This window comes from Zootoca vivipara, chromosome 1 (assembly GCF_965207765.1).
Source record: "Zootoca vivipara chromosome 1, rZooViv2.hap1.1, whole genome shotgun sequence".
Lineage (NCBI taxonomy): Eukaryota > Metazoa > Chordata > Lepidosauria > Squamata > Lacertidae > Zootoca > Zootoca vivipara.
In genome coordinates, this window is record NC_142582.1 from 86,052,437 (window position 1) to 86,068,411 (window position 15,975).

The 15,975-nt window shown below is 47.7% G+C and overlaps 1 protein-coding gene across 2 annotated transcripts in view; it reads left to right on the forward strand.

The window, feature by feature from the left end:
- The window catches only part of CSTPP1 (centriolar satellite-associated tubulin polyglutamylase complex regulator 1), a 135,854-nt gene extending 120,072 nt beyond the window's left edge, over positions 1–15,782 (forward strand). For both annotated transcript variants that reach the window (XM_088654181.1, XM_035115058.3), the window contains 5 exons: positions 4,284–4,369; positions 7,495–7,690; positions 8,749–8,858; positions 14,142–14,205; positions 14,848–15,782. In XM_088654181.1, the coding sequence (XP_088510307.1) occupies positions 4,284–4,369; positions 7,495–7,690; positions 8,749–8,858; positions 14,142–14,205; positions 14,848–15,028 (637 nt within the window). In that variant the 3' untranslated portion in view covers positions 15,029–15,782. The remainder of the gene's footprint in view (positions 1–4,283; positions 4,370–7,494; positions 7,691–8,748; positions 8,859–14,141; positions 14,206–14,847) is intronic.
- Positions 15,783–15,975: the final 193 nt, after the last annotated feature.

Consider the following 15,975-nt stretch of genomic DNA (forward strand, 5'->3'; position numbering starts at 1 on the left):
CAGTGTTCTCGAATCTATGAACATGAGTCTGACCAAACTGCGGGAGGCAGTGGAAGACAGGAGTGCCTGGCGTGCTCCGGTCCATGGGGTCACGAAGAGTCAGACACGACTAATCGACTAAACAAGATGTTCGTTATGGGTAGTATATACTGACATATCTTATTTTTACCTAATTAATTACAGGGGTGTGTGATTCTTACTGGAAAGCCAGAGCACGGGATGTGGAGGGAGGCATATTTCTTTACTCCTTCTCCATGATTGGAAGAAAGGTTACTCCCACCCACCCACCCCCAGCAGCTAGCAACCTTAGGAGAAAAATGTCCCCATTAGCGGACTCTGTTGTTGTTTAGTCGTTTAGTCGTGTCCGACTCTTCGTGACCCCATGGACCATAGCACGCCAGGCATAGCACGCCAGACCATAGCGGACTCTACTTTCACAATATGCTGAAGGCTGGAATTCATTGGATGGATGGATGGATGGATGGATGGATGGATGGATGGGTAGATGGAGGAAGAGGGGACTTAACTTACAGAAAAGCAGAGTCAGACTACCACATCTGATCTACAACATGCCTTATTTTCAGCTTGTAGTCCTTAGTTTCCCTAGTTTTTGTCATGAACTATTGGCATTAAATGAGTGCTTCACAATATCCAAAGCATCACACTGACATGTAAAACTCAGGCTCTGTAACCTTGTGCTTGGAGTGCAATATGAAAAATAGAAAGGGAAGGATGAGACATTTCTCCTCCCCCTGTCCACAAACATCTGTTTTCTGGAGAGTTCATGCCTGTCCATTTCCAGCTCCAGGGTGTCACCATAAATTAGGACCACGTCCCGTTCTTGTGGCTCCTCCCCTTCCTCATATATTCCTCCCATTCAGCTCTTTAGGAGAAGCATAAACATGTCCCTGGCTGTGCTTTACAGGTTGCTTCAGCTGTGCAGCCAGCAGTTCAATTGGGGAAATAACACTGTCGCTGAGCTTCCTCTTAAGCAACTGGGCCGGCTTTATCCACTACTGGTCTTCTCTGGAGAACAGACACTCGGGCAAATTGGAGCTGGTAACCCAACACCAAAGGATACCTGCTTCCAGCTAGGTACTTCCTCAAGACATCTTCTGGCATAGCTTTATGGTCTTCCCTTAATTTAGCTCCCTCAAATACCTTTGCAGAGCATCAGACAACTATCACAGCCTTCCAGCACTTCTAGAATTGGGGGGGGGGGGAGAAGGAGTGCCGACTCCGTTAAGGGTCAGACCTTGAATTCACCACCGAAGCTCAGCATGACTTCAGTGCCCCTGGCTTTTTCTTCACCCTCTTCCTTCCAGGAGCAGAAATTTCCTGGTAACTGCTTTTCGGTCTCTCCTTGACGCCTGCTGCCTTTGCTGGGGCTACCTGAGGGGTGCGAAGCTTTGAGGCACCGATGCAGCCTGTAGCACTTCCAAGGGCTTGAAGAGTGGTTTTGGATGCCAGAGGCTGCGCTGCATTGCCTGGGAGATGGAAGATGCTCTGCCTTCCAGCTTCAAAGCCATCCCCTTGATGTGGCCACCGACAACCTCCATAACGTGCTTATTAGTGGGAATTAAGAACTGGAGCTGCTGCCGCTCTAGACAGCAGGAGGAGGAGGAGGAGGCGGTTTCTGGGACATAATAAATAAAACAGAAGCACTTCGACGTCTTCAAAGGGTTTTGTTTTAAATAGTGGCTTTTCTCCTGGGGACCCTCTTAGCCGTAGCCTTTCTTCTTGGCAATAATTAATTCAAGCTGCTCTGTGTGCTTGAATTTGCTTCGCTGAACTGAGCTGGTCCGAGTGGTGGGGAGGGAAGCCTTTCCCGCAGATGCGTCCGGCCACTCTTCCGTCTCCTCCTCCTGATCAGCTTCTGCGAGCCTCTTCCACCAGTTGGAGCAACCCAGGACTGATGACTTCTCTCTGGATTACAAGAGAGTCCTAGTCCCAAACCCTCCCCAGTAAAAGGCATTCCTGCTTGGAAGGATACCGTTCGCTCTGTGTTAGAACCATATGCACGGACAAATGCTGGAGGATGTTTGCCAGAGCCATGACAGAGCTTACTGTTTATGGAAGCAAAATGAGTTTTCACCCTATTTGACCCTGAGTGTTTTATGAAGAGTGAATTGTATAACTGTATGTAGGTGCATTCGTAGGCTGTGATGTAGGTCCAACTGCCCTAACAGGATTTCTCTAGGCTGGGATGGCTCAGCTGGTACAGCAGGAGACTCTTAATCTCAGAGTTGTGGGTTTGAGCCCCACATTGGGCAAAGGATTCCTGCATTGTAGGGGGTTGGACTAGATAACCCTACTGGCCCCTTCCAGTTCTATGATTCTTGTCTACCCATTCTCAAGTTCAGCTCTCATTTGTTTATTTCATGCGTGGGGTCTTTATATGGACAAAAACTGGCAAACAGATGCAAACCAAGAGTCATGGCAGTGTTTGTCACCAAGTAGGAAGCATAAAACACAAATGATAGTTTCATGTGCCCCGCAGAACCCACTAAACAGATCATAGAATCATAGAGTTGGAAGAGACCACAAGGGCCATCCAGCCCAACCCCCTGCCAAGCAGGAAACACCATCAAAGCATTCTTGACATATGGCTGTCAAGCCTCTGCTTAAAGACCTCCAAAGAAGGAGACTCCACCACACTCCTTGGTAGCAAATTCCACTGCCGAACAGCTCTTACTGTCAGGAAGTTCTTCCTAATGTTTAGGTGGAAACTTCTTTCTTGAAGTTTTAATCCATTGCTCCGTGTCCGCTTCTCTGGAGCAACAGAAAACAATCCTTCTCCTTCCTCCATATGACATCCTTTCATATATTTGAACATGGCTATCATATCACCCCTTAACCTTCTCTTCTCCAGGCTAAACATACCCAGCTCCCTAAGCCGTTCCCCATAAGGCATCGTTTCCAGGCTTTTGACCATTTTGGTTGCCCTCTTCTGGACACGTTCCAGCTTGTCAATATCCTTCTTGAACTGTGGTGCCCAGAACTGGACACAAACAATTGTTTGGGGGCCCAAACAATGCACTCCCCACAAAGTGCTCCATTCTCCCTACTCATTGTGGTGAGCAGCCCAGACTTGAGAGATGAAGGAAACAAAAGGATTATTTCCTGAATCCTTCATAGGAGCATCCCAGGTTTAGCTTTCATCTTGTTCTGCTAGTTTAATAAATATCAACGCTATTTGGAACTGCAGCATAGATCGGCACAGTAAAGCCCTTTTCTTTCCTGCTAGCATTAGCTGTGTTTGTCCAAGGTCAAAACAGGAGGAATTTGTTGCTGCAGTCTTGTCTTCATTTTATTCTTTATGTGTAGAGTACTTTGCCATTATTGCTAAACCAAGATAGCAGAAGGCATTGTGTCCTTCATTCCTTTAGGATTCCAGAATGTGCTGTCAGAAAATGTTGATTCTGTATCTTACATGTATTACATTTTTATTTTGTACTGGCCAAGGCAGGACTGTTACTTGTGGGTTTCCAAAGTTTAGGTGTCAGGAAGGTCCTCCTCCACCCTCCACCACCACCTTTTTAGGAACAAGTGAAATAAGTTAAGAACATCCTTCCTTGAAAGTACCCAGTCTCTTGGAGGCAGCTCAGCTCTCAATGTTTCATTTTCATTTTCACAGAGTTCTAATGTTGCTTCCACATACCACGAAATCAGATAGACCCAATAGCCATGCTTGTCTGTTTTAGCAGAAGCAGTCTCAGGGCACCTTAAAGATTTAGCCAGTTTATAACAAAACAGCTGAACCCAGAGGTGGTGAACCTGTAGCCTTCAAGCTAAATTTGTGTGGTTGGTGGGAGCGCAGGAGAGCAGGAGGCGCGGAATCTTGTGTGTGTGTGTGGCTGGGAGAGCCAAAACAGATGGAGTGATGGGAGACAGGGAAGCCCTTGACATGTGATCAGTTTAGATCTCTGGCAGTTTAGACCTCTGTTCATTCATTCCCTGGCAGCCTGCTGGATGAGATGGAAGAGAGATGGGGAGAAGAGTGTGGCACACCAGGAGAGAGAGGAAAGGTGTGCTTTCGCCCCACTTTTGGCTCTGCCTCCCATCACCTGCTTTGGGAAATAGGCAGAGGTGATTCCTAGGATTCCAGCCCATGGAAGCTTGTGCATCTGTTCTAGTCTATAAAGGGCTGTGACCCTCTTTGTGAGTTCGTTTTGTGACTGAGGAGTCCTTGCTCACTTCTTGTGAACTTGGCCTCAGCTGTAAGTTACCTGGCATAGCAACTGGTTGTTGTTGAGCTGTCTGTCTCTCCTTTTCCATTCCAGGATTGTTCTCATGGATGATGCTGTGGACTGCTTGATGTGTTTTTCAGACTTCCTGTTTGCCCTCCAGATCCAGTTTTACTACTCAGGTGAGCCCATCTTACTAACCTTGTCTCTCTTACTACGGTGGCCCATTTAGGATTGTAGACTCTGGACTTAGCAGCTTTACACCATTGCCCACCCACCCCTTTTTTACATGGCAATACGTATTGATTCACTTACTTCAAAACGTGATAAGCCAGCAGCCCTGCACTTCACTCTGCTGAGTGTGGCCCTGCCCTCATGATGCCACTGTCCTCCTGCACAGCTACAGTAGACAGGACAAATATGGCAGAAGTGTGGGCAACACAAGCCAGGAAGCCTTGTCCTGCAACACAGATCCCCCTGATAGAGAACTGCATGTGAAAGTCACTCATTCTACACATGCCTGAGCCAAACAGGCACTTCAGACACAATTCATTTCCAGAAAACACTGAAGTTAAAGCATGAAAAGTGCATGTGGCTCCTCCTTATGTGGGAACTTTGCATCCATTTCACTGCATATTTTTTATTATTGGTTTATATATTTCTACCCTCTCCTTTAAAGGCAAGTCCCCAGGGTTACAACTGTTTTGTACAAAGATATAGTAACTTGGGCTTTCAGAGGATCTCCTAGGTGCCGTGGCTTTCCCAATCACCAAAGCCATGTTAAAAACTAGGTTATGGGACATAGAGCGCCAGGAACTAATTTCAGCTGCAGGGAAAAACATGTTCCCCTTTTTATTTTCGACTCTCTTGGGCGCAGGAATTTAACCCCAATTATCTACAATTTCTGTTTAACCCGCAAAAAAGAAGGGCTTTCTCGCTGGCTAGGTTCAATTCTAATCCCCCTAACCTCCTCTAGGTTAGGTTTGTTGGGATTGGCAGGAGATAGGATCTGCCCATGTGATGCCCACCTGGTGGAAACTCTAGCTCACATGGTCCTCAAATGTAAAATGTATGATGATCTCCGCCAACAATTCCTAGACCAACTATGTATCCCAATATGGAAACTGGAGACAGAGGTTATACGCTTCCTATTACAGGGGAGAGATCAGGAGCTCACCAAGACAGTAGCTAAATTCCTCTACGTATTTGATCTTTTGCTGCCGAATACATTACAGGACCCTGCCCTTGTTGGAGACCCACAGAGGTGAAATAGATTGCTGGCCCCTCTTTCCTTTGGGAAGTGACTGTATTGATGATATGGCAACAAGATTGTACTGGCCTATTTACTTTGAATGTTTGTAAGTGATGCCAATAAAAGTTTTGATACTCACAAGGTGGCTTTTGAAAAACAATGGACAAATAACACAATAAAAACACAGGAGATAAAAGCATATACAAGGGTCCAGCTTGAAAAATAAGAAGCTCGGTGAAATAAAGAAGTCTTTAGGGTCTGCTTAAGGACGACCAGAAAAGGGGACAAGCAAAGTTCTTCTACAAGTGTGGAGCTGACTCTGAAAAGGCCCTGTTTTTGGTATTTGCCAACCTTAGTAGTAGGTCCTTAGCCTGGGTAGGTTCATACGGGTGTAGGCAGCGCTTCAAATAATCTGGTCCTAAACTGTTCAGGGCTTTAAAGGTTAGCACCAGTTCTTCACCCTGAGCCAAGAAACAAATGGGTGGCAAGAGCAACTGATGCAAAATCAGGGCGATATGATCAAACTGTCTACTCCCACAAGCATTCTGGCAGCTGAAGTTTGTAGCAGCTGAAGTTTCTGGACTGTCTCCAAAGGCAGTCCTGTATGCAGATCACTGTAGTACTTTAGTCTGGATGTAACCAATGCATGTGTAACTGGGGCCAGCTCCACTTTCTCCAGGCAAGGCTGCAATAGATGAATGAACCCAAACTGATATAAGTCACTCCCAGTCACTGAGGTCACCTCCATAAATAACACTATGCCCAGGAGCACCCCCAAAACACACACCTGATTCTGTGTAACCCCATCAAGAACCTGTTGTGAACAAACCTCCATTGATATGTGAACCCACCATACCTGAACACTGGCCCTGCTGGCTCAGATTGCGTTGTAACCCAAAACACCTGGAGAAGAAAAATATCAATATACAACCAGCACAACCGCAAATAGGCATCATGTACATGGTTTTCTCACATCCTCACAAAAACCCTTTGCACGTAGCAAATTCAAAATGCTTGAAGCAGCCCCAAGTATTTTATTTCTGGAAAGCAGTTTCCTTTGTGATGGTAACCAGTGAAAGAATGGGTCTGAGTGAAAACACTAGCACCTCTCGGGTAAAAAAAAAACCTGAAATTTGGGAGCAGTGTATATTCATGGTAACCGTGTGGAAATGCCTGTTTACATTTCATTGCTTCTGGGAGGTGGAATCGTGTGCTAAATTCCTTGTCCTGCTTCATCCTTACGACATGCCTCTCTGTTGGTTATCTCTGGGCAGAGATGGAATCCAAATGCACAGCAGATAATGAACCCCTCTCTCAATCACTCTCTCCTGCGTGAATGGGGTTCATTTCAAGTATGCAGCATGTTCTGAAAGCTGCTCTAAACTCTGGACCTTCAGGATAACCTTAGAAAGCCGTCCATCTTCGTGACGCATCATTGTTTCCCAGGCTCTTGTTGTGTGCGCACGTCAGCTTTCCAGGCTACCCTACCAGCACACATGCATGCAAACCACTCAGTGTGGAGTCTACATCTGTAAATGGCTGGCCAGGTCCATAAACAAACTTGTTTAAATTTAGATTCTGGGGGTAAACAGCGGGGAAGGTTTGGAGCCTGGGGGGGGGAGTGCTTTTGGCCAGCTTCTCCCCCTAATCTTCCCTTTGGACCCTGTGTTGTGTTTACTTTGGATTTGTGCTGAAGTACACTGGGCTGCAGGCTGGAGACTGCTTGACCCAACTCCCTTGCCTCCTCCAACAATTCCAAACAGCTTCTTCCTAACTTGGGTGGTGTTTATCTCTTGTAGGCCAGATGTTTTGGCCTACAACTCCCATGATCCCTAGCTAACAGGACCAATGGTCAGGGATGATGGGAGTTGTAGTCCAGAACATCTGGAGGGCCGAAGTTTGGGGATGCCTGCTCTAAGGCTTCCTTGCCAGCATCATGCGTAAGTAACTGCAGGGGGAAGAATGGGATCGATTTGCTACACATGTCCCCAAGCCTTGAGAATTCCCATGTGTGCCAATAACCACGGTTTCTAAGTCATCTCTCTGTTTTTGCAGAGTTCCTTGAAAGCGTGGCTGCCATCTATCAAGAGCTCTTGACGGGCAAGAACCCAAACACCGTCATTGTGCCTACATCATCCTCTGGGCAGCATCGTTCACGCCAGGCTCTAAGTGAGTGCAGCCCGCTCGATGGGGTGGAGGCACCTGCATTTTACCAGTGCCTTGAGTCTCTGTGTGACAGGTCCAAATACAGGTAAGGCTTGTGACCGGCTAACATGAACAAACCAGGGTTCATCTTTGCCTACCTTGCAGGGAGGGGCTCCCTGAAGTCTAGGCAAAGACACTCATCACATCTAGGAACTGAGATGTGGCAAGTTAGCCCAATGCTGCCTCTCTGCTCTCTGAAACTAGCATGGCTAAGTACCACTGATAGTTAGATGCGTGCCAGAAATTATGATACCAACTTCTCAAGGAGCACACAACTGCAAAGAGGCAGTTTTCCCTGTAACAAGCGATCACGTTTTGAGCCCCCTCTCAACTCTGAGTTCTGCCAGAGGGAAGTGGTCTTTTGACTTAAGAGTACCCCAGTATTCTCAGGCCCATCTAGGGCGTTTCAGGCTGAGCATGAAATAGGGCCCATTTCTCAATAGAAACAGTGCTGACAGTATCCTTCCTTCAATATGAGAGCTATGCCAGCACTGACAGAAATGGATTGCAGTACCTGCTGGTCAAAGTTGTTGTGAAATGCCCTTCAGCAAAGCACTTTTCACCTCCACACATTAAAAGGCAATCATGGATGCCTGTGGAGATTGATTATTTATTCAAACCCTGCTTTTATAGCCCCAAGACACTCTCAAAGCAGCTCACAGAAGATTCTCAAAAATGAAAACCATATTCAAAACTAGTACAGGAGCAGGAATTGTACAGGGTCCACATAGAGCCAGGCTTGTCCAGGCAGCATTTCCTGTCCTTGTCCTTTTTCCTTGATGCCATAGCAGTCCTCCCTCGAGGCAAGGGAATGGGACTAAGTGACTGGATCCTGTCTCAAGCCTATGGTGGAAGGAGTCTTCCCTTACTGGTAAAATGCTAGGCGGCAGCTCCTACCAAAGTCCCTTGAGGCAAGGGGGTCCTAGCCCAATTCACGCATGGCCAGAGTAGGAGGGAGTTATGGGGAGATTATTGCCTCCTGCGTACTTTTAAAAGACAGCTTCATGTTGCAAAGTGACACCTGATCCACCCCTCCATTCATAAGCTGAAAGTGCTGAAACTGATGCGGCACAATTTCTTCCTGTGTTCCTCTCGTTTCCTTAGCTGTCCCCCATCTGCTATTGTGAAGGAAGTTCTGAGCAGTGTGCAGAGACTGACCTTCTATGGATTTCTGATGGCTCTTGCAAAGCATCATGGGATCAACAGAGCCCTTGGTAAAGAAAAGTCCCACCTTGTTTCTTTCCTCTCCCCCGCAGTGATGTGGTCTAGGGAAGTTGACAGCAGGTTTTAAAGTGACCACTGAGAAAAATGCCTTTACCGTGACCAAATATGCCAGAAAAACGAGGTAGGAGCATTTTAGAAAGGTCTCTTTGGAGTAAAGAAACTTGGAATGAATCAGGCAAGAAAGGCAAGCAGGATAGTACAAAGGAAGAAAGAAAAACCCTTCATTTAAACTGCTTAATTCCTTCCAGTTGCCTAAAGACCACATTATGCATTATCTTTTAGTTGTAAAGTGTGACTGTGGCAGGTGCGTGTTTGGAAACATGGGTTTCATCAGGGCCGTCTTAAGCATATCTGGCTCCCTGGCGCCGTGGTGCAAAGATCCCTCTGCCCCCCCCCCCCGCCCCGTTTCTCGGCGCAGCTGTCTGGCGGCCCTGGCACATTGCGCCACCCAGCCTTGCCTTAGAGCCAGCCCTGGGTTTCATACCGGTCCCTTTGTCAGGCTACTGTGACTGGCTGCAACCGTTTGCTGAGTATACATTTGTTGATTTGTTTCTGCAAAATGAGGGAAGTTGTTCTTAAATTAATTGTTTAATTGTTGGCCCAATCATTTGTGGCCTTCACTGAATCAAATGAATTATGATTGGCTAAAGTGAGCCCATCAGATTTCACATTTAATCTCATGTATTCCTTTGTGCTAAATCTCCAGCTATTGTTGGGTTCTGTCCTCTATTAGACTGAAACCTTGCAGCATGGTCCCATTTCTTTCCCTAGCTCAGCAGACTAATTTACTGTGATCTGAAAGCCTCTCTTTTATGCAATCTCTCTTTCCTCTTCTTACTCCCTGAAATCAAGAATAGGGAGGAGAGCTGTTCCCACGACAAACCCGTAAGTCCCAGGCTGAGCAAAGAAGGGGGAAGGAACCAGCTGGGATGAGTCTGGAACCTCCCTCCCTGTGCTCAGTTCAGCCACACCTCTTCCTCTCCAGGGATAAACTGGGGGCAGGGACCAGGATGGGGGGTGGCTGGCTGTCAGGTGTGCAAGTTTGCAGCAGAAGCCTGATCCACGTTATGCTGATTGGTTGGTTCCCCAGGATGCCATGAAGAAATGCTCCTGGCTCCAACTCTAGAGCAGTCTTGCACTTTAAAAACGTTTCCTTTGTTCTACTGGTCAGCCCATGAGTGAGTGTGAGTGCAGCAATCTTAAAAATGGAAAGAGAAGAGGAGGGCTGGGGAACAGACCATACTAGTGACGGAGTTGGCATTTGATTTGCTGCTGTTCACATTTCAGTTGTGAATCTGGACTTACTCCAGAGTTGAGAGAGATGCTGTTAATTTCTCCTTATTGCTATGCCACTCGTCGCCCAAAGTACTGGTGATTTTGTCTTCCTTTTCTCTTGCCTGTCATGGGCTGAGGTGTAATCAGGACTCTGCCTATTCTGTAAGTCTACATCAGGCATCCCCAAACTTCGGCCCTTCAGATGTTTTGGACTACAATTCCCATCTTCCCCGACCACTGGTCCTGTTAGCTAGGGATCATGGGAGTTGTAGGCCAAAACATCTGGAGGGCTGAAGTTTGGGGATGCCTGGTCTACATGGTAAGGCATGCTAAATTCAGCAACCTGGGAATTCAATGCCTCATCCCCAAATTCCTAGTTCCTGTTGCAAATATAGGCTTGAAAATCTGTACATATATCCTCCTCCTCTCCCTCCCTCCCAATACAGTGGTGCCTTGCTAGACGAATTTTAACTCAATTCGTCCTACGAAAAATTTGTCTAGCGAGTCCCATAGGAATGCATTGAAACTATGGGCTCTGGGGGACTGGCGGCAGGGAAGGCAGGCAGGCGCTTGCTCTATTGCCTGCCTGCCTTCCCCAGCCAAGAGAGCTGTGTGCCAGGCGGCAGGGGGGGAAGAGAAGCGGAGGAACGGATCGTTCCTCCACTTCCCTCCCCGCCCGACAGAGCTGGCGGGCGCTGCTTGCCGGGGCTTGTTAAGCAGCGCCCACCGCGCTTCGGCACCGGGGGACGGAGCCGAAGCATGGTGGGCTCTGCTTGAAGCCCTGGCAAGCAGCGCCCGCCGCTCTTCAGCTTCGGGGGACAGAGCCAAAGATCGGCGGGTGCTGCTTGCGGGGGCTTGTACGATCCCAGCTGTGTGACAGGCGGGGTGAGGGAAAGGCGAAGGAACGGATCGTTCCTCCGCCTTTCCCCCACCCCGCCTGACACACAGCCGGGATCAGACGAGGGTCCGATCCCGGCTGTGTGGTGGGGTGGGGGAAAGGCAGAGGAACGGATCGTTCCTCCGCTTCCCCTACCCCGCCCGACAGAGCCGGGATCGGACGGGGCTTCAGAAGCCTCGTCCGATTCCGGCTGTTTGACAGGCGGCAGGGGGGGAAGTGGAGGAATGGATCCATTCCTCCGCTTCTCCCCGCGCTAGTGTTCCGCTGGTCTCTGCCAGTTGCCCCTCACTGCTCGTGGCGACCAGCAGAACACAAAGGGGAACCAGCTGCAGCGCAGGAAGAAGGCAAAGGAAGATCAGCTGACAGGTGCTGACAGCTCATCTTCCTTTGCCTTCTTCCCACGCTACAGATTGTTCCCCTTTTGCTAGAGGAATGCCCTGTAGGTTTTGTGATCGGAGGTTTTTATGGCCACGCTTTGCAAGACGAAGCGGCGGCCATAGAAAACCTCGTCGTCTTGCGAGGCAACCTCCGATCGCAAAACCTATTTGTATAGCGAAAAATTAGTCTAACAGAGCATTAGTCTAGCGAGGCACCACTGTATATACATCCCCTGTCCTGGTTTTAATGAGAAGGATAAATTGTGCCCAGTAAGTAAATATGAGCACACTTCCTTTCTTAGCCTAACATATATAGGTTACAGACCCCATATTTTCTTTTCTAAAAATGCTGATTTGTGTCTCTCTTTTTTTTAAAAAAAAGTATACAGTAAAAGGAAAGATGAAACCCACCTTTGTCTCAATAAGAAGCTCCACATCTCTCTGTTATCAGAGAGGATTTGCTTTAGCTGGGCACTTACGCTTTCCAGAGTTGTGTTGTTCCTGAACTCTCATCAGCATACCTGCAAAGGTGTATCTGTGCTTCCAGCTAGGTTTGGTAACACTAGGAAAGTGCCTGTGCCCCTCTGAGAATGTAGAGTCTTTCAGAGGCAGGCTTGTCGCCAGGCCTTGCAGAGAAGTACTAGTGACTTCTGAGTATCTTCAACCCAATGCAAGTCCCTGTACAAAGCTGCTTCTCAGTCCCTGGCCTCCCTTGTTTTCTGGCCCGTGTGAGCCGCCTGCCAAGGGTCTAAGTCACAGCACAGCCAGCGCTGCTCTCTCCCTCCCCGTGCCCCAGCCAGCCATCTGAGCTGCTAATGCTCTCCTGGTGCAGGGCTGTTTACGCAGCAGCAATGAGATTATATATCAAAGGGGACAGGCATACAAGCCTGCAATCCCCTCTGCAAACAGGCTTAGAGAGACATCCATTCACAGGAGGAAGAGGGTGCCTGGACTGTGCCCAGCCAGGTCTGCAAAAGCCACTTTCCAGTAAAGGTGCAAAGCCAACATATGGGCTGAGCAAGCCCTGCCCACTGCCATCGCTTTGCCATGCACAAAGTGCCTGGGTTTTCCCTTCCATTAAGGAAGGCCTGGCCTCTGGCCTCTTGCCAGCTTCCTGCCGAGGCCTCTCACAGGGGGGGGCAGCAGCCGCAAGTCGAACAGGTGCTCTCGTCTTGGCAAGGGAAGCTGGATTCTTCTCCTGGTGCCTTTTCATCTTCCCTGCACGCAGGCTGATTTGAATAGGCTTTGGTCTGCAGGGGATCACAGGCTCCCCGGAGCCCTGCAGCGAGGGCAGTTCCAGGCGAGAGCTGGGAGGCGCTTTCAGGCAGGGGCCTTGGAGAGGTGGCAGCCCTGCCATGATGAGAGACAGGGATTAGAGCACAGCGGATGAGTTTCTCGTCCCAGGAGACTTTCTTACACATGCAGGAAGATGACCAGCATTTGGCTGGGTTCAGCTAATTGAGGCTGTGGAAGGCTGGCGGCAGGCAGGAGCATTTTCTTGACTGCTGCAGGCTTCTGTGACATGGAGCCAGGGGTGCTGAAGAACCCCATTTCTTGGAGTGTCAGAGAACACAGGAAGTTGCCTTCCTGTGGTCAGACCATGGGTTCATCTAGTTTAGTGGCTCTCCCAGCTTAGCTCCCACCCCAAGCCAACTACATCTTTATTTACCCTCTTGCAAACATGCATCCAGTACATTGTGGGAAGCAGAAAGGGCCAAGGCATTTTTTCTCCACCCCAAGTTGTCTTCTATCAATACTGCTTTGCAGCAAGCAACCAGGCCATCAGGATATCATTTGACACAATTGCGCAATTTATGTGAAGACACAATGGAAAGGCAGCAGCAAGGGTGCTTGCTTTCAGCTCCCCCCCTCCAGGCACCTCAGTGGGTTTATGTGTTAGATTTTCTATGAGGCACCCCTCAGAAGATGACAGCTGCATAGGCACCCTTGTTACAAGTGGCCGAGATCATGTAGCTCCTTCTAAGCAAGAAAACAAGACCAACTCTCTAGCACTGGAAAGAAGAAGTGCAATGTTTGTTATCCGAGCATGCTTTGCTACTGTCAGAAATCAAACCATCGATGGTTCTTTATTTCATTGTTTAGAGCGCAACTTTTCTAAACCAAACTCTGAATTTATTGCCTTGTAGGTCTTGGTCTGAATGCTATAGGGAGGGAGCAGAGCTCTCAGGAAGATAGAATTCCTAAACCAGCATCAAGCCATTAAAATTCACAATGCAAAGTGTGTTTGATGACGTATACATAGTTCCTTAGGCACTAGTAGCAGCAGAAACTTGTCTGTCAATATACAGGTCTGGAGCCAGGAGCAGCACATGTTCCTACCCAGATGCTCAGATGGGAAAGGGGACCTGGTGTGGGAGCTGCCGTCCACGCACAGATCATTCTTGATGAAGCAGGGCATTTAAGAAGTTGCTCCATATATAGTGTTGGAGTTTATATGCAATAGAGCATATAAAAGTTAATCAAGCAGTTAACATAACTGAGTACCCGCATATCTATTGTTTTGGGAAAGAGATTGACCAGCATCGCCTTGACTTAACTGCATGTTCTCAAAGGGATGTATCATCCACTCTGCAGAAGGCTCTATTTGCATTATGAACTTAAGTGTTCAGCTGAAAAGCACACACACACACACTGGACATAGAAGTTGTCAGGTTCTTAAGTGTCAGGCTGATCTTCACCTTGTTGATTTTTTCCTCCTCCAGGTGCTCTCCCAGATAAGGCAGACCTGCTGCTTGACCCACATATGGATCAGGAACTGGAGAAACTGTAAGTCCCTTTCCCAGTGGAGAAAGCAGAGTCAGGCAACATGTCCTTCTAGCTCAGTAGTCTACTCTGCAGTGCCTCTTCCTTCAAGGACATTTCCAGCCTTGCCTGCAGATGCCAGGGACTGAACCCAACACCTTCCGTTTATAAAACATGCATTTTGCCCCTGAGCTACAGGCACAGGTTATGCAGCATGACTCCTCTTTGGATTCGTCTTGGCTCAATGGTGCAGTTGATGAGACAGCAAATTGCCTTTTTAAGCAGTTACTGCTAATTGACATGGAGGACTGGAAGATTTTCCAGCCCAAGTCTAATCCCAACAAACAGTACCTGTGCAAGAGTGCAAAAGGTGTCTCACACAGCAATTTGGCTAGCCACCTTAAAAGAGGCCCAGAGGCTTCTAACTAAGGAGGCAGCCTTAGCTGTGCAAGTCAGAGTCCTGTCATTCAAACAAGAGCAGTTTAGGAAGTGGAAGCTATATGAAGCTCTTGGCTTGTTGCAAACATTAAGTCTTCCATTGCAAGAACGGTGCATGCGGCAGAGCAGCCCTGTGAGGCCAACCTGTGAGCCACATCCCTCCCCCATGTACTAGTGGCACAAGATTCTGCAATGACAAATATCTCAGCGCCATTTTTCTTCCTGCAGGGTAGCTCAGGTTTCCGGGCTCTCCCTTTCCAATTCCAACCCTGCCAGTGGGGATGCGACCAATGTGCCTTCCCGCCCCTCTCTCCGACTCAGCTCCCCTTGGAGGCCTCTCCTCCACCGCCGGAAAATGGATGTGGAAAGCGACGGCTCCACCGAAGAGACAGATTCTTCTGAGAACTGATGGATAGATATGAATGGGAGTACAAGTTTATTTCCAGCCCTTGTAACTGAAGCCATGAAGGCGTTGATGAAACATAGCTGTTTAAGCACCTTCCTCCACAAGCTCAACTTGTGACCTGCTCCTTTTTACTCTTCATCACGATTATAGCTCATGCAATACTTACAGAGCTCCCTCTAACCAAAACTGTTGTTTTCTCCTTATACTGGCAGGGAAATTGGATGGCTAGGCCATGAAAGCTGACATCAGCTGCAGGGTTGGACTGCCCTCTGGTGGCAAACAAGTCGAATTAGCAGAAACGTTCTAGCACTAGAGCAAGTAGTAGCTACCGTACCTTTGAAGAATCAATTCTAATCCCAAAACTATACACCATGAAACATTTTCACCCTCATCCAAAGATAGGAAATATACAAGATGAAGCCTGTAACTCAAAGCACTCTTCTTGTCCTCACGAGATTTATTTTACTTTCTCCTCCTGTATATGCCCTATCTGCTAGTCGGTTAGCTATCCCAATACCTTCCAAGCTTTCACTTCAAAATTGAAACAAGTTAGTTTAAGTTAAGTCACCTGATTTGAAATATGGGGCTAAGCTGCCATACTTTGTGGGATGGCCATTGCCGATGAGCATTTTCAAATGCTTACTGGGCTCTATCGTAGGAGAAAGGAGTAGGGCATTATTTATTAATTTGCAAAGCTTTAAACTTCCCTGGAAACAAAGTATAATATATAGTAAATAAAGCATGTTGTAAAAGGCAAGTAATGTGTCTGAGAGTCATTACAACCTTGAGGGAATGCAAAAGGTGACAATACCACTCAAAACTCCACTGAATCATTGGCAAGTGTCTTCGTAGGGAAGGTACAAAGTTTTTTAAAAAACAGTGAAACAGAAGGTGTTTCAAATCTACTCATTTTTCATAAAGAAAAAAATCAACACAAATTGGTAATCCTT